The following is a 26,720-nucleotide window of genomic DNA, read 5'->3' on the forward strand; positions in this document are numbered from 1 at the left end:
CTACTTCTTGTTGATGAGGATGTGTCAAGGTATCGCATATGACAATGTCCGTATAAGGTGGTTCTTGGAGAATTACGTTTTTTTTAATTTCAGTAATGCCTGAATAGTCATGCCTAAAAAATTAATTGAATAATCTTTCTCCATTTCAGTAGTGAATTTTAATAATGAGTGAATGGAATTAACAAATTCGACAAACTACCTGTTCCACTAAAACAAACTAAAATCAATTATTCATACTCTCCTGTGAAAAAAATTAGGATGTTTCCTTTCATGAAAAATAGGTGTTCAAAGTAAAACAAGAAATGAAAAAATAAAAAATTGTATTTCAAAAATACTTGTATAAAAATGCTCGAAACATGAGCCTACAGATGTGTGAAAAAAATATTTACAAAAGATAGAGAGAGAAAATAAGAAACGTATTAGGCGTAAGTGATACCAGGTTTAGAGTACCTAGTTTGACTTGGTAGTGAATAGTATTGGGGTAATTCAGAAGCTGCTGCTGCTGCGGACTTTGTATAGTATAATTTTTGTGCAGGTTCGGGAGACTCATACACTGGTGTAACTTCAGGAACTTGTGCAGGTTGCTGAGCTTGATGAGCCTGAGAAGGTTGATAAGAGTAGTATTGCGAAGGAGAGGGGGCGAAAGCGATTTGTTGACTAGCTGCTTTCGATTGGTAAACCGCGGGGGTAGGTGCTTTGGTATATTCCTCCCTCTGAGGCACTACGTTCTGCTGATAGTTTATATCTTGTGGCTCGGCAGCAGCAACTGAACTGGCTGGAGCATATTTGGCAGCATCCCGAGCGATTTGCTGATACAGTTCTTCATAATTTGGAGCTCCAGAATATTCTTTGGGGGAAGATGTGTACTGAACTCTTTGTGGTGATGAATACTGTACTCTTGGGGCTGGAGAATACTGGACATTCGGTGCCGAAACATATTGCGTTTTTGGTAATGACACATATTGGGTTTTTGGTGACGAGACGTACTGTGTTTTTGGTGCTGAAGAGTACTGAGTTTTTGGTACTGAAGAATACTGTGACGGGGAGTATTGTACTTTAGGAGAGCTAGCGGTGTTGTACGGAATTGGTCTGTCTTGCGAAGAAGCTGCCTTTCCAGAAACTTGTTGAAGTAATCCGAGGTTACTGTATGCCACTACAGGACTTGAATAACTGAAGCTCGATACCTCAGCTGCTGATGAGTATTGAACCGGTTGGTGTTGTTGAGGTTGGGTATCGTAAGTAATCTGAAAAAAAAATTATGAATAAAGATTTCGTTCAGGATTGGTTGAAAGACACTTTTCTGAACTATGTTAAACTTATATCAATTAGAATAATGAGCCCAGAAATGAATGGTATAAACTAGAATAATTATTCATATATTCTTAAGTGGATATGCTTCATTGTTTCTTTTTACATTCAAGAATCGAAAACAGTTCAAAATTAGTAAGCGCCGGAATCATCATACTTATCATTTAATGACATTTCAGATGTAGGTATAGTTGAAATAGAAATTTCTCGTTGCAAAACGAACATCAACTCATTAGCAATCAACCGAAGTCGATATTTTGATACAGTTAAACAATGAAAAAGTCGACATTTGTGAAAGAGTGGAAATATCTCCTTATAAGAGAATGTGAGATGAAACCACTCCCAATTGGAATTAATTACATTCCAATTTGGTCGGTCGGTAGCCGGGCGGTTCGACGTGAGTGCTTTGTTCACTCGGACAATCGGCCGATGTGTGAATCGATGGTTCAAGCCGCAGGCTGAATACTCGATGTTCACTTGCTATCGTCCAACACTCTTTAGAAATCACACGTTAAAATGTAAGACCTCGTTAGTCCTCAGCTCGCACAAGTTTCGACTTCTGAGGGTTGTCGTTCGTAGGGGTGCGACGGCTGGTTAACGAAAAAAACGTATTTCAAACGTACAAACATATTTCAATTATCGATAATTGATTCATTCTCAGAAAAATCTCTTCACGGTTAAACGCTTCATATTCGTCAAATAATGTGAAAATGGTGCAGTATGAAGTATTTTAGGAAGTTTTTGTACAGGATTACCATTGATTTCATTGAATATAGTTATTATACGACCTATGAGACTTTCAGAAACAATTGAACAATAATTAGTATCTCTATTATAGTCTTTTTGAGTAATTTCGAAAAATTTAGTTAGTTAAGAGCACCATCCATATAGTTCTCGCAATGAAAAGATGAAATACATATAAATTGAAGATTGGAATTGAATAATTCAAACCTCACTACATACAAATGAATATATTACATCTATCACTATTGATAGGGGAATTTAGGTAGATAATAATAACATTAGCAGAAATAGATATTGAATTTGGCATAAGCTATTTGGTGGTACAAACTAGAATGTCTAATAACTCTAGAGGTTGATAATACACATAAATAAACATGTTCAGAAAAGGATATAAGTATATAATTCTACAAGTATTGTAGGACGATCCTTGCGAGCTAATGGTCAATGAATTGGAAATCTTTCGATATATCCCCCTGTATTCTGTTATCTATTAAATGTCAGGAAAATATATTTTCACAATCGTATATTGAAATGAACGATTTAAAAATAAATGCCACCCCTTCTTGGTACCGTAAACTCTAGAGATTATGTTCATGTATTCTCATCGAATCGAATAAAAATATTCCTAGCCATCTCAATTTTCATGGAAACAAAATTTTGTGTCAGAAGAATGGATTCTGTTGACAAGATTCTCAGGTAATATTTCCGCAAAGTGAATATATCTAAATTTCATTCAATTTGCTGATCCTCAATTCTCACATAATTTAACTATTAGTGCAAAATAATTTTTCAGTGTTTTTTTTTCTCTTATTCCCCATTATTTCCCTCAGATGAAAACATTATATGAAATTAGCCTATCTGAGATCAAGATTAATATCGTATGACTATTTGTTCATAATATAGTTACGATCAAACTGACATCAATTTAGTAGATTACATTCTCTCCGGTACATTCTAAATCAATTGACCGTGAAGAGTCACGAATTAACTAGTCACTGAGAAGGTTTGCAATTATTCTTTCAGATAAGTAATCGGTTTGTGGATAGAATAATTCTTTCATCTTTTCCTTCTACCAAATTTCAACAGTTTTTTTGACGAGAATGAGTTGAATGAGTGAATGTTTTAAAGATCTTTTCCAATTTTTTTTCAGATTGATTACAATCTTGCTCTTCATTCAGGTTCACTGATATTTAGCGATTCCATGTGTTCACAATGAAAAACGGTCATTTTTCATACATTTGCTTGCCTTAGTCATGAACAAAAATGGTTTCTGATAATTTCAAAATAGTCGATAATATGTATGAAGTCAAAAATATATCAAGAACATGTACCTCTAACCATATACAGGGTGTTAATTGAGTACGTACCATACATTTAACAGACGATTCTTTAGGTAATTTTAAGACAAAATGTTCATATGAAAATGGGTCCGCAAATCCTTCGTTCTCAAGATACAGGGTGTTAAAATAAAAATAAAAAAAAGTTATTCGTAAATATTTCAAATATCGTTTACCTAATTTCATTGTAATGTGACCATGGTATCTATAACATTAAGTAACTGATTTAGCCCGAACGTGATTCAATTTATTAATTTCAGTGGCGTCTTGAGCGGCATTTAAACGAATATTTTTCATTAAAAAATGTACGCCACTGACTTTTGTGCAATAATTATTATTTCTTTGGATTGAGCAATTAGAAATACAACTTTTTTGTCTCTTGAATTTTTTTCGTATCTTGCTTAGTTTTTAAGAAAAAAAAGTCGACCTAATTGCATATCCCTGGATCTCACAAGGAATAATATGGGGAATTGAATGTTTCTTTTGGAAATAATTATTTTTATAATTTTTCATTACTAATTATGTAACAATAACAACAAATATTAAATAACAATATTATCTAGACTAACGAATTGCGCTAAATTGAGTGTTGGAAATGGCCTCCTTCGGCTTCAATACAACCGTCTAGTCGCCGCATCATTGAATTTCGCACTCTTCTAAAAATATCTGGCGTATTTCTTATTATGTCACATGAATTAATGATTTTATCTCGTAAATCCTCTTCACCTTGAATAGCAGTTTTGTATACCAACGCTGTAAGGTTTCTCCAGAGAAAATCATCTAAGGGATTCATTTCAGGCGAGCGAGGTGGCCATGGGTGTGGGCCTGCTCTCCTAATCCAGCGATTATGGTAATTTTCATCCAAAAATTTCCGTACCACTACACTAATGTGTGGTGGAGCACCATCGTGCATGTACCACGTACGGAATCTTTCCATGACTGGAATTTCTTTTGAAAGTCCAGGTGAAACAAATTTTAAAAACCTTCGGTATTCTTCTCCGTTGAGTCTAGGTGGAAGGAACTGAGACCCAATGAGATGGTCACCTACAATTCCAATCCAAATACATATTAAAAAAGAACTGTTTTTGAAAATTATTTTCTATCAAGGCGTGTGGATTGTTTTCGGCCTAAATGTGATTGTTGTGGAAGTTAATACTTGAATAGCGAGAAAAACAAGCTTCATCTGTAAACAATATCCGACTTAGAAAACCTGGATTTCTTTTTATTTTATCGCGTAACCAATTAGAAAAAGCTAGTCTTAAAGGCAAATCTCTGGGCAATAGAGCTTGCACACGTTGCATGTGATAGGGATATAGCTGCTGGGCTCTTTAAATCTGCCACACTGTGACATGGGTAATATTCAGTTCTTCAGCTATTTTCCGAGTACTGGTATGAGGATTTACTTCAATCTCATTCGAAACAGCTTCTTCAATTTGAACTGTTCGTACCCTTGCAGGCCTCCCAGTGACAACCGTCGATTTTTCAAAGCTGCCTGTTTCAGAAAGTCGTGCATGGAGACGTACAAAAGTTCTTCTATTAGGCACTACACGCTGAGGAAATTTTTCATGGTGAATGCGTCTTACACCATTCGAGTTTTCGTGAGCCATTCCATAACAGAAATGCATATCTGCCATTTCACTGTTAGTAAATTGTACCATGTTTTACAAAAATGGTTCGAAAAATAACCATTAAACACACTTTTATAACAATTATAAATTAAAAGCTTATAAAGTTGACAACAGTTGTCAAGTTGTTTATTAAATGCTGCAATCGTTTTCCAAGGCAACCCTTGATTATTATTTATGGTATTTTCAGAAGAGTGCGAAATTCAATGGTGCGGCGGCTAGACGGTTGTATTGAAGCCGAAGGAGTTCATTTCCAACACTTAATTTAGTGCAATTCTAATTGCTCAACCCAAAGATATAATGAAAATTGCACAAAAGTCAGTGGCGTACATTTCTGAGTCAAAAATATTCGTTGAAATCCCGCTCGAGACGCCACTGCACTTGATGAATTGAATCACGTTCGGGCTAAATTAGCTCCTTAATGTTATAAATATCATTGCCAAATTACAACAAAATTAGTTGAAGGATATTTGAGATATTTACGAATAACTTTTTTTTATTTTAACAGCCTGTAACTTGAGAATGAAGGATTTGCGGACCCATGTTTATATAAACATTTTGTCTTGGAATTACCTAAAGAATCGTTTGTTGAAATAATGGTACATAATTAATTAACACCCTGTATGTGGAATTCATTTCAAATCATTTATTGAGGTGTAGCATAAAAAAAATTGCAATATTCGTTTTTAAAAAATATGGAAATCAATAAAATTTCGTGGGGCAACAAGCATACATGTGAAATCCTTTAATTCAGGAGACTGAATCGAAGAATGTTACATATATATGGAAAAATGAATATTTCAAAATAGTAATCTTGATACATTCATCCCTACCAACGTATCCATACAGGAGGTTCTAGTGAACGCATGCCGGAAAAGAACTATTCTCCTGGCTAATACCATTAACTCTTTAGACTCGAATATTCTTAGAAATGGATGAAGTGAGATTTGTTATGGAATCGGCCAAAACTGGATATGAATTCTTCAGGTATTCAATCAACACATCAAAATGAGATTTTCATCAAATAGTTCACAAATCCACAACACGTATTCCAATATACGATAGTTCCTCCATGAGTGTTCATACTAACTGAATCAGTGTATGAATTGACAATATGAATGATATGACAATCAATACTAAATGAAAGTCATTTTTTGTGAAGAAAAATCAGTCATTATTGACCTTGTTTAGTTATTTCCACCGTCCACAATCTGAGAAATATGATAATTGCAAAGAAAAACGTCACACACGGATATTTATGGCAAAATTTTCAGTACATCATGATGAGTTACTGCGTGAATTCGAAGTTATTTCATGAATAAAAATGTTCTATTAATCAGTAGTTCGTCATATTCAAGTCAAGCCGTTTTTTTATTGTGGGAGGTTGAAATGCCCAAAGAGGTCGACTGAATTACACAGTTGAACATTAGAAAAGAAATTTTACAAACACATTCGAATATCTGAGTTTGAGTATCAACCGATTAGTCATTCAAACATTAGAAAATATATTCAAAAATGGAGATTTATTCGATTTATTCAGTTCTATTCTTCAATCAATCGATTTCCAAGCATTCGAAAAGATTGAGATTTCACATTTGAGAAATAACTAATGGTATCTTCATCTCTTGGTAAAAAGTTCTCCTCGTTAATGTGAAGTTTTTGGCATGAACTACAAGTCAACTCATATACTAACGATTCATCTGACATTAAAATTTCACCTTTATTTTGTTCAATGAATTTGCTTGAATTCTTATCGTTTTTTGAAGTTAGGTAGACCTGGTTTATGTCTTGCTGTCCTAGAATGGGTAGATAATATCTAAGTTATTGACAGTTATTGACAGGTAAGAAACATAGAATGAAAAGTAATATCAAAGAAAAAAAATGACCAAAATTATTTTGATTTTTTTTAAACGTTAAAAAATTGAGAGAGACGTATAAATCGAATGACAAACTAAATTTGTATGAAGATTATTATTTCAACTGATGCGAGGAAGTCTTTGCCTTTAGTTTTTCAGAATTCTCTCTATGTTAAAATTCAAAGAAGTATATTTTTGGTCGAGATCACATCCAGACATGAGTAGGTTCAATTTCATTAGTTCGAGCTTTCATTGTCTAAGTGAAGAATGAAGTAATACAAATCATGATATTATGAATCAACAACAAAAATTAATCTGAAGATCTTGATCTGCCAATGTCCTCTCTTTCATGAAATAAAACGAAGGAGGACTCCAGAGGCTTCAATAAACTCAAAACATCGTCGGAATACTTAGTGACACGACTATAGTCAGACTCAAACCAGTCCGTTTCATCTATGACCAATACGTAATAATGACCATATTCAACACCAAAACCACAGTGAACAATGACTGCATGAAGATTATAATAGTGATCTGCTGGATTGATGTGTTCATCTATTTCAAACCTCCGTCTAATCTAATATATAAAAATGTATATTTGTTGGTTGGTTGGTTGGATGGTTGGTTGGTTGGTGAGTGATAAACTTCTACATCGCCAACCGATCGTGATGAAACTTGACATGTATAGGTATTTTTTCATAGAGAAGGTATTAAGGCTAAAAAATTTTCTGTAACTTGTCACTAGATGGCGCTGTAGAACAATTTTTTGAAAGCACTGTTTTATAACGTTGCGCACGCCTATGTTCGTTGATTCTGATTTTGTCAAAACATTGGAACAGCAGCGACACAGCAACATAGTACTAATTAGTACTACACCTACCAAATTCTACGCGGGAGAAGCTGCGGACAGCAACTAGTATTATATAAAACGATTTGAAATCCCTGGAATTCAATATATTAAAATGGATGTTTGTTGGTTGGTTGGTTGTTTGGTTGGTTGGTTGGTTGGATGGTAGGTTGGTTGGTTGGTAAGTGATAAACGTCTACATCGCTCAACCGATCGTGATGAAACTTGACATGTATAAGTATTTTTTCATAGAGAAGGTTTTAAGGCTATCAATTTTTCTGTAACTTGCCACTAGATGGCGCTGAAGAACAATTTCTTGAAAGCACTGTTCTATAACGCTGCGCAAGCCTATGTTCGTTGATTCTGATTTTGTCAAAACATTGGAACAGCAGCGATACAGCAACATAGTACTAATTAGTACTACAACTGCCAAATTCTACGCGGGCGAAGCTGCGGGCAACAACTAGTATTATATAAAACGATTTGAAATCACTGAAAAAACCAATACAAATGAAAACATTGAAAAGAATAACTGAAAATAACAATTATATTAAGCAAGAAAACCTGAAATTGAATTGCTGTGAAATAAAATACAAGTAAAAAATAGAACATTTCAACAAAAATTTTAAAAAAATCAACAAATAATAAAAGGAAAATAAAAAAACCAACATAACATCGAGTGGTCCCCAGCTGAGATCATACACTGGGAGGAAATTCAAAGAAGACGCATACAGCCAAACTAACATAGAAATACGCAACATATGGAAACCCACAATCTAGCGAAAATTGGCCAACTCTCGCCAAACGGTCATCTCACGCCAAACTGGTGAAACGGCAAGAGGAAAGAGGAGATAAGTGAAAGTACCAACCCGAATGACCCATAAATAGTCATATCTCGAAGGAATCAGTCCAGTCGCCACCCGAAGACGATTGTGGATACCAGCAATCGAAACGTCGTGAAGTACCTTGGCTTGGAGTCTTTTAATTTATTATTTTTTTATTTTTTTATCTTTATTGAATTGTTCTATTTTTTAGTTGTATTTCATTCCAGGGTTTTTGCTTAATATAATTGCTATTTTCAGCAATTGGTTTTAATTTTTCGTTTGTATTGGTTCTTTCAGAGAGTTCAAATCATTTTATATAATATTAGACAATGGAAGTCCGAACTAATGAAATTCATCTTGGAACATTTTCAACACCTTCAAACAAACATGAGAAGGTTCGTCTTATCCGTGACTTGAAGTGATGTTATGAATGAAATGAGTGCTTCATTTTGTGATATTAACTAAAACGGTGCTGTTATTATAAAATAAGTGTCTTGTTCCGAAACTTCGAAAACTGCTATTGAGGATGAGTGTATTTCATGTGAGTAAAATATTCACATGTTCATGTGAAACCAGTTGTTTCGATAGTGTTTTTTTTATAGTTTTTATCTGAAAGTAACTTCCATGAATGATCTAAACATCTTTATAAGGAGTCAATTTCGAACATGAATGCTTTCTTACTTTCTTCGGAAGTTTCCCACGATATTTTGTATGGAGAAGTGAAAGCCAAAAAGTCAACAAACTGTTTAAAAACCGTCATTCAATCATACATAACAAATAACCGCCGTAGGTAGTAACCGTTGTTTTTCAGTTTCATTTTTCACATTTCCGTACGTACGAACAAAATATATTATTCTTTATCACCTAATTTCATTCCAATTCACTATTGAAAGCATTCAACTTAAATGCCAGGGAAACGTAAACGCTGCAAAAACTGGCACTTCAAACAAATGCGTCTAAAACGACAAACAATTTATATACGAGTAGTTCTTGTTAGTCTGAACAATGCATAGAATTGGGATAATGTTGCTTAGTTGGTTTCGAAACAAAAAGGTTTTCATGAGTTCCTCGGTTTCCGCAACAAATTGCTCTCAGATTTGTTTCGCAAGCAATTGAGATAAAACACAAGGAACATTTTTCATTGGATTACAAAAGAAAAAAGGACTGGTTGTGCCCTCTTCTGTTCTGGATCTTATGTCGAAGATGGTGTAGGAAAAGGAAAATTCAAAAAGACTATATAAGTGAAAATAATAGTTGCGTAGTTATAATAGATTTTCAGTGCAGATTTTCAGTTTCAACCAAATATAGATTCACAAACAGTTTGTTTAAGTTCTATAGTATCTTCAGTGAAATAAGTTGACCAGAAAATATTACATTTAAAAGGATCCCAAGAACTCAAAAACAATGTTTTTTATTGAGTTGTTTCAAACGTTTTGCCCGTTTCAATTTCATGTAGTTTTGTAGCTAACTATCACAATAAATATTTATTCTTAATATCCAACGGTGTCGTGGTTTCTTTTGATTTACTGCTATTGATTACTACCTATATGATATCGTTAAGCGATTTTCGACAATTTTTCTCTACGAAACCAAATTGAACCAAAGCGCTGACGAAACAACCGAAAAAATCAACCAGGAATGGTTTGCAGAATTTTGTTCCGGAGATTGAAGCCTCGATGATGGGCACCAAAGTGGTCGACCAACAGTAATCTACAACAAGGATTTGATGACCCTGGTGGAGATTGACCCATCACAAACGATGCCTGGGATGAGATCTGGTCGTCAGCTCTCATGCGGTTTTAGATTGTTATGAACGTTTTGGAAAGATCAGAAAATTCGAAAAGTGGGTGCCTTAGCATTTGAAAGCGATCGATATCTGTTCTTCTTTGCTTTTGCGCAACCAGAATGATCCTTCTTTTAGTTCGTGTGATAAAAAGTGGATCATCTATGACAATAGGACACCCTCAGGAAAGTGGTTGGACACCGATGAGCCACCCAAGCACTTTTCAAAGGTAAAAACACATCGAAAAAAGGTCATGATTACTGTATGGTGGTCAGCGGTTGATGTGATTCCCTATAGATTTCTGCAAGCGGGCCAAACCATCATAGCAGCAGCAGCCGGCACTTATCAAGAGAAGAGGTCTGATACCGCTCCAGAACAACGCACGTCTGCACGTTTCACAAATGATCATCCTAATATCAAACGAACTGAGCATCGGAGTTCTATCTCATCCACCTTACTGCCCAGAGCTCTCACCAATCGACTATCACCTTTTCAAGCACTTCGAGAACTTCCCCCCACTGGTGGAACATTCGCAAAAACAGCTTTCGTCGATTTCATTAAATCCCGAGCATGCAATTTCCATATTGACTTCATTAATCGACTTGTGTCGCGTTGGCAAAAGTGTAGTGATTGAAATAGCGCTAATTTCGATTGAATCGAATTAGTATTCAATGAGATAATATTCATTGTAGAGTAGACTCATGAAAACAGACAAAACTTCTGAAACAACCTAATAGTTTTTCCCTTTCTTTTAAACTTTTGTTGGATGTGTATATGATTTTATAACTACGTATATTTGTATGTATGTTTGTTCGGGTCAGATCTTGCATTTAAATTTTAAAGCAGTTATCCTCAACCGAGTGAGCTAAAATTTCGTTCAAATGTTTAAATTACAAAGCACAGTTAGCCGAGTGATCCAATATGTGGACTGACCAAGATAACCATCTAGTTCTGTATGCACCCCTAATATTATGGATACATAATAAAAGGGTTTGCAGAGAAGAATACAAAAAAATCATGATCTCACATATGGGGTTAGCAGAAAATAAAAGGAGAGATCCACATTTTGGCATTATTCTCAAACTTCGGATTCGCCGTCTCGATGTTTTACGTGCTGCATATTCTGATTGTGGAAATTATGGGATTTTGATTAATTCATAACGGAGTTTTATTCCAATCTTTCTATGTTCTTTAGACTTTTTGATTGTGGTGATTTTTCAAATATTAATTCAAACGATTCGTTTAGAGTTACCTGTCAATCTATAGCTCTACACACTGAGTCATGAAAGTTTCTCTCATAAATTCATCTGTGTGAATAAAAAGAACACGATATGTGAGTTGGTCTTGGCATAAGATATTTTAAAAAAAATTATGTTTTTATGAAATAGGGTCAGTGCAAGCCTTCATATCATATGAATTATATAATGTATCAAATCGATAGGTTTGATTTGATTCAAGATCTATTTTCTTCTTTCGAGAGCACGTAAATGTTGCTATGATATCAAATTTTTCAAGTGTAGGGCTTCTCTATTGCAAATTGTCTGTCATTCATTTGCATGCTACTAGCATTTCATGGAAGGGAAAAGTTTTCTTTTCCGTTTTAATATTCCATAGTGGTACGGGGTAAGTCTTGACAAAGGAGAGTTGAATCTGAAAGTTCGGAACAGGTGTCGATTGATGAGAATCCATTATTTGGAATATTTGCAACTCAGCTGCCCTTCTGATTATATTGAAAGTCGGCTACAACTTTTTTATTTCGAATGAGACAACCCGATATTTGAATAATTTTTTGGATTACAAAGTCAATATATCTAGACTTATTTATACCTCTCTCATGTAATATTTTTGTAAAATTCATATTTTTTTTTGTGGACGAAGAGGTGATTCTGGTAATGAAAAAAGCTCAGGATATTTGACAAATCTGTTCATGTCCCTGCAGTGGTGATGTTTCTTTGTAAGAAGATTATTATTCATTATGTAGAATACTTCACACAATTCGTTCAATATTGAAACGAGCAATGGTGTCAGCGGATGTTCCTACAATTCTGGAACCCTTAGGTACCAGTCGAGATAATGGTAAACGAACAGATGGTATGTCTCTCATACCATGGAAATACGGAAAACCTGTGGTATGTGACTTCACTTGCGAAAGTTCGAAGTCTGCTGGAACTGCAGCATTATCTGGCGAAAACTTTGATACCAAAATCGTGGTAACAACTATCTGTTCCATCCAGTCTCTGTTATTCGTTCATGAACTCGGAAGGAGAATAGACCAAGCAACGAAAGATTACCGTTCTGTCTCTTTTTTGACAGAAAGAATTAGTACTGCTATTCAACATGTGATGCTGCTTGGGTCCTAAGAAGTATTCCTTCTTCACATAATTTCGATATGATGATGCATTGCCCTCATTTCAGTACGGAAATAAAATATCTTCGAAACAAACCGAGACATGTGTAAATTCATCAGTCTCCTAGCAAGGTTGATTTACAAGTGATTGATCCAACTTCTTCTTTTTCAATGCGGCCAAAGGACTTGCCCCCCAAATATGAGCTGCAGTCCTCGTGGTTCTGGTTACCTTTTAGTGAAAGACCTTCATGAAGCGAGAGCCGAATCGACCCTCTAAGAAACCCTACATCACTTGGAAGGATCGATTGCAGCTTGAGAAATGGTTCTGATACAGATTCTGTGAAACATATTCTTCCTTACGAATCAGTAGACAGTGGTTCTAAAAATCTTGCGAAGAAAATTGGATAACATAAATTAAAAAAATGAATAGCAGTTTACAAGTGTTGTTCATGACGAAGAATTTCAAGACTGAATACAGTGTTTGTAGGTCTTTTGCTGGAAAAATTCTCACTTGTTTACTTTGTAGTGAATGTTCATGAGGTAGCAAAAACCTATATAATTTACTGGAACTTCAACTAGCGTTTCGTAATATGACTAATAACCAGTCCGTGCATTGCTTATTGTTAAATCATCTGAAAATGAAACTTTCAACGGGTGATGATCAACTGTATTGCCAAACATGCGCCAAACTGACTGACTATTACAAGAAAACAAGTATAGCTGAGGCACCAGTCAACCTGATGATAACACTGATGATCTTCAAACATGTCTCACCTCCTGACGAAAGCACCAAACTCTTACGATGGTTTGAAATAGATGAACACTTCAATCTAACAGACCACTATCATAATCTTCATGCAGTATTGTTCACTGTGGTTCTGGCGTTGAATCTGGCCATTATTACGCATTGGTCAAAGACGAAAGAGACTAGTTTAAGTTTGACGATAGTCGTGTCTCTAAGTGTTCTGGCGATGTCTTGAATTTATTGGAGCCTCTGGAGACACCCACATTTTGTTTTACGAAAGAGAGGACATTGGCAAATCAAGATTTTCAGATGATGTGGTGCTGCAGGTTTTTACGGGTTTTCCTACAGCTGAAAAAACAAATGCGCCACTGGAATTTATGAAGTCGCCGCCACGGAGCTCCAATTAATTTTTGTTGTTTCATAATATTATGATTTGTATTACTTTCTTCATGATTATTAATGACAGAAAGTCATCAGAAAACAGCCATAACTCAATTTTTCCAAATCTGAACAATTTTTTTTATTCGACATGATTCTCGAAGACTTTCCATAATATTTCTAATGTAGTAATAATAGTGGAAATAACGTTTGTTTGAAGGTGGTTGACAATGTTTCGTGGTGTATTTCATCAGTTTGGCCACCAAAAGCGGACTGCGATTCCAAGAATTGCATTTACCGGATACCCTGCGAGTGCGGAGAATCATACATCGGTGAAACTGAGAGGCCATTGAAAGTTCGCATTGCTGAGCACAAGAAACACACAAAGCGAGGAGAAACCAGCAAATCCGGAATAACAGAGCATGTTTGGACTCATCAACAAAATATCAAGTGGGCTCAAGCTGAAATCATCCACAAAGAGGAACACTGGTTTAGGAGAAAATTCAAGGAAGCCGTGTATACGTTGTCCAACAACGCATTTAGTCAAGCTAGCGTAGAGATACGTAACTTATGGAAACCTCTTATCAAGCGAAAAATGACCAACTCCCGTCAAACGGTCATCTCTCGCTAAAACCAATGAAGCGGAAAGAGGAAAGAGGGGATAGGTGAAAGGTGAAAGCACCCGAATGACCTATAAATAGTCAGATCTCGGAGAAATAAGTCCAGTTATCACCCGAAGACGATTGTGGATACTAACAATCGAAACGTCGTGACGTAACTTGGTTTGGAATCTTTTAATTTTTATTTTTATTTTTCATTTCTGTTAATAATATTCTTTAATTTTCAGCTTTTATTAATATTCCAATTTTTTATTTTCTGGTGGTAGCTTGTATGTTATTTCCTTGTAATTTCAGTTTTTTATTTTAATAAAATTTTTATTTTCGGTTAATCTTTTATTTTTTTCGGGGATTTCAAATCAATTTATATTATATTAGACAATGGAAGTCCGAACTGATGAAATAGTGGAAATAACAATATACATTCACCATTTTGACATTACGGCTCCTGGCAATAGATGTAGGATATCCCGCGAGGCACCTGGGAGCCTCATGCATTTTCTGTCATGTCCAGCATAATATGCTGCCTGTGGCTGCCGCAATGAAACTTTCCTGAACGAAACACATGTTCATTGAAACCTCAAACATTGAAATTTCTGCTGCATAACAGTTCTGATGTCATTAGGGCACTGTACCAATAACCGCACATATCTCGTGACGTCACAAGCAATTCGAAAGTTGTATTTTTTGAAGAATGCCTAACTAGACTACACCAAATTTTCCCCTGAACAGTTTCTTCTGAATACTAAATAGCTGAATAGTTGAATTGCCATGACACGGAAAATATTGGACTTTGTGTTCGGACTAAATTCAAATAACATTTCTACGATGATTTGTGGCACTTCTGGGAATATTATAATATACCATTGATACGAAGGGTGTACAAGATTAATAATTCACTTTTGAATAATACCTTTACCCCTGTCAGAGTTGTATAATGAACTTACTTCTCCGGATAATTTAGTGAAGGATAAACCAATTATGAACTGAACAAGAATATGCCAAATTTTCATTAACAAAGTAAATAACCTCTGAATTTGTGGTATTATAAGGAAAGTGTTGGGAAATTGTAAGTTTGAACGTTTCTTGGTACTATGTCAAAGTCGAATAAACACTGTTCAGTAACTTGTATTAGATTTTTCAGTGCCAATTTGAAAAATTGTAAACTGAAATATTGATAGAATATGTCTAATCATAATAAATACATTATACTGATATATTAATACACATGAGTGAAATTTTACCTTCTAACAACAATGGGGGTAAATGTTGCTGAAAACGTTTCAGCTACATTTACCTCAATAGAGAAAACCAGTGTTTGTGTTGTCTCAGTATTGGATCAACCTATTTAGTCTACTTCACAAGTGACATTCCACATAATTTCTTTTCTATTTCGTTGCAAATTATGATTGGGGTACAACTCGATTCGTAATTTCACGAAGAGTATTTCATAATTTGAGCCAGGTCGCGCAAATAGTTCAAAAGTTGTGAGCGATTTAGACAAACAGAAAGAAAGGAGTAGTTATTTGCAAATATCCCAAAAACCATTACAGGTAAAAAAATTTCGAAGAAGGTCCTTGTGACTCTTCAAATAGTTTCTGTGACGCATATGTGTATGTTTTGTTATATATAATTTTCAATATCCTTTTCTGTGTCACTTCAATAATATTCAGATAGTTACCCGTTATTCCTCCCCACACAGTAATTGCATAGTTTATATGCGTTTGGGCTTAACTGAGGTAGAAGATTTTCAGCTGCGTCAGAGAGAATATTTTTTTGGAAAACCTGAATTTATTTAATAGGGATCTTAATTTCCTTGCAACGAATTCGGCGGGTTTGTTCTAACGAAGGTTTTTGTCTATGATTAGTCCCAGGTATTTGATATATGGTTTCATGATTATTTCAATAATGGTCCCACCGTCATTGAAGGTGAGTGTATCATATTTAGGTAGATTAGTGTTGTAGTTTGCTAGTTAGTAGTCTGCTCTCAAACCCCTGGATTATAGTAATGACATTTTTTTTCAACTTTGTTCTTGAGGTCTGTCCAGTTTTTATTGCTGTTTTTTTTTTGCAGATGATACAGCAGTATCATCAGCAAAACTGACTATAGTTCCGTCAATATTGGATTCGTGAAGATCGTTGTTATAAATTTCAAATAATAGTGGCCCAAGAACTGTACCCTGCGGCACTTCGTATTCTATACATCTATTAGAGCTGTATGAGTTTTCGATCTGAACACATTGCATTCGGTTTGATATAGCTATCTGCTGAGAAGATACCTCTAAATCCAATATTTGCAAGGATTTTCAATAATTTTTCATGGGCTTTAGCCAAATCTACAAAAATGGATAAAGTTGCTTCTTCTTTGTCCATTGCCTCATACATTTCCTTCGTGAGCTTGATCATGCATCTTGGGTCGACTTGGATTCTCGGAAATCAAACTCGTTAGCCGAGAGTATTTGGTATTTCGTCAAGAATTTGTCCATTCTGATTCTAAACAACTTTTCAAATATTTTTGCCATATTACTGATGAGTGAAATGGGTCATTAATTCATAACTTATTTTATTTTCCGTTTTGTATATGGGTTTTATGATGGAGTGCTTAAAAATATCCGGGAATATATCCAAATGCAAGGATTTGTTCAAAATGAATGAAATGGGTTCAGTTAGATAATCGACAAATTCTATTGATGTTTCAGATTTTATTCTATCAATACCGGGAGATTTCCCGGTTTTCACCTCGAGTATTATTTTCTGTATTTCTCTTTCAAAGGTTTCTTCTAGATAGAACGAGCTAACTAGAGTTGAACAAAAATCTTTATATAAATAACATAAATAAAGAATTGAATGATTTTTCTTCTAATAATTTGATTAGTTTGTTTCCGTATTGATAAAAGCTACAATAGTGTTTTTTTCTAATTTTAAATTTTTGTTGTTAAGAAAATGATTATAAATATATTCATTGTTTTTTGAAGAGAATCTTATCATTGATCATTTCATGAAAAAAAAACATGCATTTTACAAATAATAAAAACGCATCACTTCTCATTTTTGCCGGTAAATATAAATAGAAAGGAACCAATATCCTTTGTATGAGCCACAGTGAGGGACGTAATTGCTGTATTGATTTCAATAACTGATTTGTAGGAAAACGTTATAGAGAAAACGGAAGCTTTCACTAAGTGATTATTAAATCATTTTTATATCAATTTATCTGGTGTCATTCCCTAACAGTTTGCATTTTACATTTGCTAAAAATGGGATAATAACTCTTTGTAGTCCAGTTAAAAGTTCAATGATTGTACAATAATTCGAAGAAAAAGTCAACTCTACGTAAAGAACTCAAAAAACAGAAACAAACCATGAATCTTTCGATAAATCAACAAGAAAATCAAATTGGGGCCGCTAGATATCGAAACATCAGATTATCTAGGGTGTAAGAAGGAGATAGAGAAAACTGCAAAGAAACGTTTATGAAAAGAACTGAAATAGGGAGCGATACAACCCAGTATTTCGATTTTTTGTCAAAAATGTCATTCACCTTGGAAAAGCTTTAGAGACGAACAATATTCTTGGATTCACAATAAGAAATGATCAAAAGTTCACAAATTGAACTGACCACAAAATGTTTCACTATCGTAATTGAATCCTTCGAAGTTTTTTATGTATATACTCTCGAGAATAATTTTGAAAAATTGAAATCCATTCATCCCAAAATCTAGAAAAACTATCCAGATAGGATGAAATGATAGCTTATAAAATTATACCATAAGATTCTTTCAGACAGTGATCAACTCATCTCTTAAAAAAAGATATGCTTCACCTATTCAAACTATTCCACAATCAAATTAACTACAGTATGTATTTATGGGAAATAATATCAGCATGGTATATGTAGCGGAGCCGTGTTGAAATTAATCGAGACTCAGACACTTTGCTGTCTGGGTAGGATCTTTCTTGCACTGACGAGAGGTAATACCTCGAAACCGCGGTCTGAATAATAATTGAATAATTTCAGCATGTTCCTGCTGCTGGATAAACGAGAAAAATCTGCGAGATTAGCGTCTGTCAGGAATCGTGCATAAATATCTGTCGGATTTTTTATCGTCCTTTTTTGGGTATTTGTTACCTTCCACAATATGAAAAATATAAAAATTATAATGGAGAACTCCATACAAGTGTAGAAGGGAAAACTTTTCAGTTTACTCCGATAAATTACTACGTAAAAATCAAAGTATTTTTCGCAAAGAAAAATCTTCTACTTATCAGTAACTTGTATTTAACAATTTTGCCTATCAAAAAAATTGTTGAGAAATAATACTTATCTTTGGATAAAAAAATTGGAATATATTCGCAGTTATTCCGTTTTTGATAGTTTATTTCTTTACTTCTTCGACAGATGTCAAAGAAGTTTTGAAATATAAAATTATGTCAATGTTGTTGATTGACAACTGAAACATTCGATGTAATATAAGGTACTCTCCGATATCACTCTGTTGCCATTTCGCCACTATCCAAAGTTGTCTTCAAGATGGGTAGCCAAGTACGGCCTATTTCTAAGGAGCTATTCGAAATACAATTCTCTCCAGACATGAGAATATACGCTTATTCTTTTAGCTTACGTCTCCTAGAATGAGGCTCATTGGTAATCATTCTTGTCCTATTCCATTCCACCCGATCTTCACCGTCTGATTTTAAAATGTGTTCTGATAATTTTGATCCTGTCAATTGTCTATTTTTTATGTGATTTCGATGTTCATTGTCACGCACTTTCAATGGTCTCGAGGTTTCACCAATGTAACTTTTACCACAAGAACAAGGTATTTCATAAATACAATAGTGGCGAAATGGCAACAGACTGATATCGGAGAGTACCTTGTATTACATCGAATGTTTCAGTTGTCAATCAACAACATTGACATAATTTTATATTTTAAAACTTCTTTGACATCTGTCGAAGAAGTAAAGGAGTAAACTATAAAAAAGGAATAACTGCGAATATATTCGAATTTTTTATCCATTTCTGAAGACGGGGGCAGATTTTGGCCTCCGAAACGTAAAAGATAAGTATTTCTTAACAATTTTTTTGAAAGGCAAAATTGTTAAATACGAAAAGTTACTGATAAATAGAAGATTTTTTTTGAAAAATACTTTGATTTTTACGTAGTAACTTATCGGGGTAAACTAAAAAGTTTGCCCTTCTACACTTGTATAAAGGTCTCCATTATAATTTTTATATTTTTCAGATTGTGGAAGGTAACAAATACCCAAAAAAGGTCGATAAAAAACTGAATTTTCCTCCACAAAAAATGACTTTCGTTAAATCTGTTGGATATAATTCAATATCCAGCGTGGTGTCAGCCAGGGATGTAGTTATTTTTCAACAGACGTTCACCACACCCTATTGGGTAGGTAGTTGGGAGAGATTATTATTTAGAAATTTATTTCGTTATACGTTTGTATCTCTGCTCGATAGTTTTTACTTCATAAAACGAGTTAGTTAGACTCATACGAGCCTGAGCATGAGTATTCTTGACGATCAAGGCTAAATGATATACGTGGTGGAGTTTTCAGCTCCGAAGAAGACGAATGTCCTTAGGAAGGGTGAGGAAAATTGAATGAAATATAGAGATTTTCTCTTCGAACTCTGCAGACTCTATCCAGACCACTCTGTCAAAATAGTTATTCTGATAATTATTATAGTCATAGGTGGAATGCTGTCCTCTTACTCTCGAATCTCAAGATCTTGCCAGCACATTGAGGCAGAAGTTTAGGCCTAACAAATGCCGAAGGCTGACATTTTTGGCTCATGGCGTGAAAAAGGTTCGTTCATTACTATTATTATAATTGTTGATATTATTGTGAAGATGTTCTTTTTCTCAGTCATTCAATTTTGAGGTCTTCGTGAATTATGTCTTATATTATTGTTATCATCATTACTGATAATATTTCATTAATGTATTCTATTTATCGTTTACTTTATATGGTTATAAAGGGGACTTCCTGTTTCTGAAACACAATATGAAAAAAAATTATAAAGCGCATCTAATGAAACATTTATTATCATTTCTGAGGAGATACGAAGTTCACCGGGTCAGTTAGTGCAATATAAAACCGAAGACTAGTTCAGTTTCATTCTCCAATTCGCTGCAATGCAGTTACATAAAAATTCGAACCAATAAATTGCCTGCTAACTACAGTCCAATTAGAAACCCATTCAAATACTAATTGAAGTCGATTCGCAACAGGTGCTGCGAGGATTCCTGAATTATTAGGGCAACGTGAATGTATTCACCTGTTACCATCAATCAAATCCTTAGGGGGAAAAGTAGTCGTCAATAGATAACAAATTGCTATCGCTCCACTCGTGCTGTACTTTCACTGCAGATAAACGTGATGGGCCTTTCACATGAAGTAATCGGTGGAGTAACATGTACAGCTGGAGCAGTCCCGGTAAACTTTTTTCTGTATACGTATAAGAAATGTCACTTTTTAGAAAATGCATACCAAATGTGATGGATATTTTGAGTGTAGTGAGCAGCGTGATATCAACATCATAAAAAAGTATCACTACTGTATACACATCATTCACATTTCACAACTCCTTGATTGTGTTCATAAAATTACTCAGAAAACGATAGTCTCAATTTGAATTGTTTAACAATATACTATAGTACAATAAATTTCGTACACCACACCATATTCATTGCAACATATTCATTGCTGAATCATTTGTTGTTTAGCGTTTTGAACTATTGCTTCCAGTATTGCAAAACGATGTGTTTTTGGTGTCGTGATCATAGTCTACTCTATCAACGAAAGTAAGTTTATCAACACAAAACCAAACTCCATTTATGATATATACACCCTTATAACGCGAACAACGACATACCTTCAAAACAAAATGCAAAAAATTCTTGTTTGCAAAAGCATGTAGATACTTATCCAAAGCTTGGGTATATTGAAAAGTATGCAAAAGTACATATTGAAGAGAAATATCGAATAAAATACGTGGCAGAATATAGAATATATCACTTGGATTGTTAGTCCTATTGATGATTCATTTCTTTAGTTTCTTCAAATCTGTTTAAAAAAAATCTGTTTAAAATCTGTTTTTCCGTTAACCAGCTGTCGCACCCCTACGAACGACAACTATCAGAAGTCGAAACTTGTGCGAGCTAAGGATTAACGAGGTCTTACCTTTTAACGTGTGATTCCTAACACGGAAATGTTGGATATCATTATACTAATGATATATCACTTGTAACTTTCACCTTCAACCATTCGTCCAAATTATTATCGATATTAATATCGTGATTTTATTTATGATTATTATTTGCAGAAATAAAATTTGCTGGATTGAAAAATACGTATTTTCATCAACTCACGGGAGATGGTCTCATATAAGTATATGCTTATAATGAGTATAATGTATACACAGCATCTTTTAGATGACAGTCATAAACATATAATATATAATTCGTTTTATAAAGAATTGAAATCGATTATGTCCATTTGCGAAATGAAGTCTTCGATATGGCCCGAAAATAATAGTATTTTGAATTGGTAATAACTTTCATTTTCTAATATTTCTTTATTTTCTCTTTGTAATAATGAAGAAATTACCCAATATCTTTGTAAAGTTCAGAATACATCATCAGAAATACAGAAAATATATACAATTTCATCAGCTCAAAGAATATCATGGAATTGGAGATATAATTTGTGATGATCAGAGTTTTATCAAATAGTTTAAATATGGGAAAAAATCACATATAACTTCACAGAACTAGATTTTCTCAGATGACGTTCATTAAAACAATATTGTGACCGCAAATTATTGATAAGTCAATAATCCGCTGTACATTTATTTGCGAACAGCAGCTTTTGGCTGGAGAGCACTATGGGTTCATTAACAGATTATTTTCATTCAAATTCAAATCAACATTGAAGTTGGACGTTATAGCTTATGCAACAGCAAAGTGATTAGATTCAATCTTCTCAACATAAACTACTCATTCGCCTGATGTCATCCTACAACCCTAAAATTGAATTTTGGTTAAAGCAAACCTAACACAAAAAGGTATCCAGAGTATTCTCCAATTTCTGGGGCTTCTCAAAGACTTACCTCTAAAGAGGGGCAATGATTTATCTATCAAAAACTGGGAGCCTCGTGGTTTGATTAAGCAAAAAACTGAAATATCCAGGATCAGTTTACAAAATAGCCAGAATATTATTCTACTCAATTCAGGAAGGGCAATTATCAACTTCAACAGGAAGAAGAATTTAAATCCAAAAACTGTGTCCCTTCACAACCACCTTGGCATATCTGCCTTCACAGGAAAAAAAATATCGAACTGAATATCCTTGAAAAGAATCGTGCTTGGTTTTACCAATCGAATTGAATACATCTCAGTTGTCGGACAAATGGAAGGTGAGATATTTAAAATTCCGCATTAATTGGGAGCTGGCAACTACCCATACACAAACGAGTTCGAATGATGTCCTTTATGAGCTGACTTCTCTTGGATTTATTTCAAAAATTAGAAAATCAAAGTAAGACAAACTAAACGCTACAATATTTATTAAATGTTTCATTATATATCAAGATAATGAATATTTTTTGTATTTCCGAGATGATATCTTTAAACCATAGTTAGTTTGAATTCATCTTCGAATAATTGTTCGGAAATAAAACTTTTTTTTCTAACGTGCTGAATTCATCAGGTAATGAATATCACTGGAGTTTTTTCCCATCGCCAAACCGTTATTTTAATACCTCGACACGTGTTTCGACCATCAAGTGATCATCTTCAAGAGGAAGATTAAACTAAATATACTCACAATGTTATCCTTATTTATACATGAAGAACTTTGGAAATATTTTCAAGGAACTAAGTATGAAGGTGGTTTTCAAAACACGTCATACACTATAGAGCCGTTTAGGAATTCCGAAAAACGGAGTCAAGAATTCGGAAAAGTCTGGAATTTACGAAATTGAATGTAAGGACTGCGATGCAAAATATTATGAACAGTCATAAGGATCTATTAAAATAAGATTTAAAGAACACTCAGCACACTATAGCACATCTAAAATATGGAAGACCAGAAAAATCAGCGGTCGCCCATGATATTTTGCAACAAAATGTTTCCATAGACTTTAGTTCATTAAGATTAGTTAGACAAGTTAACAACAACAGGCATATGCAAATGGTAGTGTAGAAATACGTGAAAATAATAATATTATGAATGAGAATGGTGGACCAATAACTAATAGTCTACTGTATAACTTTTTAAAATAATATTTTGATTATTAGATTTACCTAACTATTACAAAAGGACACATTGTAAAATTGATTTAAGACTAGTAGATAAGGCAATATTGTGAAATTGAGACGCAGGTACCTACAAGAGGTACCTATCACTTGGTGATCGAAACATGTGTCGAGGTGTTAAAATAACAGTTTGGTGTTGGGAAAAAACTCCAGTAATATTCAGGATCAATACAGATTTTTACTGATTGGAAAAATATATATTTTCATCAGTTCAAAAAAATATCTGCGAGAATAATAACCTCTGTGAGATATCTTGCATAAATGCAAAATTTTGTTTCGAAATATTAATTTTCTTGAAGAAAATAATCTGATATGAAACACATTCATGATATTCGATGTAGCCCAATATTTCATTCATGAAAAAATGTATATATGATATCCCTCAGCAAGATGATGATCGTACGTACATTATCATAGATTATTTCTCTGATCATCTCATCAGGAAAGCAATTGTTTAGGCATTTTATAAAAACCGGCATATGACCGATACTTTGCACAGACAATGCTTACCGCGCTTTCTCAGAATTTCAAATATCTGTAAGGTGTCGAATATCTTTCAATAATAATGATAATAACTGTATTTTCATTGAACAAATTATAAATACATATGTTACATTTCATACAATCTGTTTGAAAATCTGTTTAAAATCTGTTTTTCCGTTAACCAGCTATCGCACCCCTACGAACGACAACCCTCAGAAGTCTAAACTTGTGCGAGCTAAGGATTAACGAGGTCTTACCTTTTAACGTGTGATTCCTAACACGTGTTAGGACGTGATGATAGCAAGTGAAGATCGATCGTTCAGACTAGGGCTTGAACCACCGACCAACACGGCAGTCAATTCAAGTGAGTGAACAAAGCAACCACGCCGAACCGCTTGGCTACCGACCGGTGTGAATAAATTTAGAAATCTTACAAAGTCAAAAGACTGAAGCTAAAACTGATGTGTTATTTCATATAAAGAGTTACGCATATATATTGATAATAAAAATTAGACTCAAAAACTCAAATATCAGTAACAGTGAGTTGAAGTGATTTGACAGCTAATACGTTCGGAAATTATAATCAACACGCTTATATTTTATATATTTATATTAAAACAAATGGACTTGAAATTGCAAGCTGATTTGAAATTGCAAACTAAAAAGTGAAAAAAAGATAATAGTTTAAAAAACTAAAAAAATATGCTTCGATGGCAACACAAACTGAAAATAAAAATAATTCAAAACTAATTTAAGATTGTGTTCAGCATCGATATAATAAGTCTTATGACTAACTATGTAACTAACAACTTTCAATAAGTTTGAAATTAGAAGAAAGCGTAGGCTGCCAATCTGGCAAACAGCTTCTAAACAAATATTTTTAACAATGGATATTTAGCACCCCACGCTTTTTTACAACAAAATTTATTTTTTTGTATCTAGATTAATTCTGATTTAGACTCATTAATTAAAAGTCATTAGTTGAATCGGGCCACAGGACTTATTATCTTGAATTAGTTTCGAATTTTTTTTTAGTTTGTGTTGCAATTGAAGCGTGTATTTTTTAATTTTTTAAAGCATTATTTAGTTTCAGTTAGTCTTGGCGAGCTGTTTTATTGGACAACTTGTGTTAAATATCTTCATTTTTTTGAAGACTGTCGACTTTGAAGTGAAAGATATTTTAAGATGATTATATTTCAATTTTGTATCATGAATATGTTTGTAAGCATATTTTATTAATGCATTGATATGTGACAACTCAGATTATATCAGATTTAAATTGGAAAAGTTTTGTATAGATCATTGATCAGTTCGAGTTGGAAGAACTGTTATATAGGAAAACAAGTTCAAGAATTTCTCTCCATGTAGAATAAATCATTGGATAGGTCAGTAAACATCTCACAATGCGGGAAAGCAATTTTATCTCCATCTTATAGCTGCACTTTCACTCATGAAGATACATATAAATATGTCGATCAAATTCAATGGGCAGTGACCCCTGAGGCTTGCAGAGAAATTAAAGAATGTGGAGCATGAAAAAGTATAGTAATTGGATCTAATAATGTGCGGGCGCAGCGGGTCATGAAGAATGTAATCACCGCGGGCTTTGATGAAACAAATGAACACTTTCTTCATGGTGATGGGAAAACTGAGTTTCTATTATTGTGAAAATATGGTGGTTCGAGTGAAAGAATGTTGAACTCCACAATTTGTGTAACAAAAACATGTTTCCCTATATTTTTTTGTTTGCTGATTATAAATAATATTTTTCAACACATTCGTGAGCGATTCATCATCAAATTATATTATAAATACTTTAATTATTCGATGATTTCATTGATTTATTTTGTTTAAATAGTTTAATAATTGTTTGTAACCGACTCTTTTGTATTTGATTTTGACTAACTTTGAACTGACAGATGTATTTGATTTTGACTAACTTTGAACTGACAGATGTATTTCAAACTTTGTACACTTATCAAGAATTAGTGAAAATACAATAATTCCATAAGTTCATCTCGTTATCCTGATCAGGATCGACATGATTGGAAAATGTCCTCACACAGTCTCTGTTTGACAGCAAGTGAGACAACCGTGGAGTGCTAAATGTCCATTGTTATTGATACTTGGTAAGGAGCCAGATTGGAGCCAAAATTAAAATACAATTTAAAGCATCGCTGTTCAATTTTTTAATTGATTTGGCCGTTACTTGATGAAGATCTATTTGAAAATCTATTTAAAATCATTTTTTTCGTTAATCAGCTGTCCTAAGATCCTTAGTAATTTCATAAACTACACCACACGATTTGAACAAGACAAGAACAAGTAATACGTTGGGAAAGTTAATTAAAAATAATGAAGATAAAACATCCAAACTCGAGAAATCAGGAGTATAAAGATTAAAGTGTGGAACGTGTCCTAAGGCAGAACTGGCAGAACATTTGGGAATCGAATTCAGGAACAACATATGAGCTATGTAAATAATAAAACA

The 26,720-nt window shown here is 33.9% G+C and overlaps 1 protein-coding gene across 1 annotated transcript in view; it reads right to left on the reverse strand.

The window, feature by feature from the left end:
* Positions 1-303: 303 nt before the first annotated feature.
* LOC111514029 (uncharacterized) overlaps positions 304-26,720 on the reverse strand; it is a 42,359-nt gene continuing 15,942 nt past the window's right edge. The window contains exon 3 of the mRNA XM_074169763.1: positions 304-1,244. Coding sequence (XP_074025864.1) covers positions 420-1,244 — 825 coding nt within the window. The 3' untranslated portion in view covers positions 304-419. The remainder of the gene's footprint in view (positions 1,245-26,720) is intronic.

This window comes from Leptinotarsa decemlineata, unplaced genomic scaffold, assembly GCF_025532065.1.
Source record: "Leptinotarsa decemlineata unplaced genomic scaffold, Ldec_3_MD MMD2_P_RNA_scaffold_6, whole genome shotgun sequence".
NCBI lineage: Eukaryota > Metazoa > Arthropoda > Insecta > Coleoptera > Chrysomelidae > Leptinotarsa > Leptinotarsa decemlineata.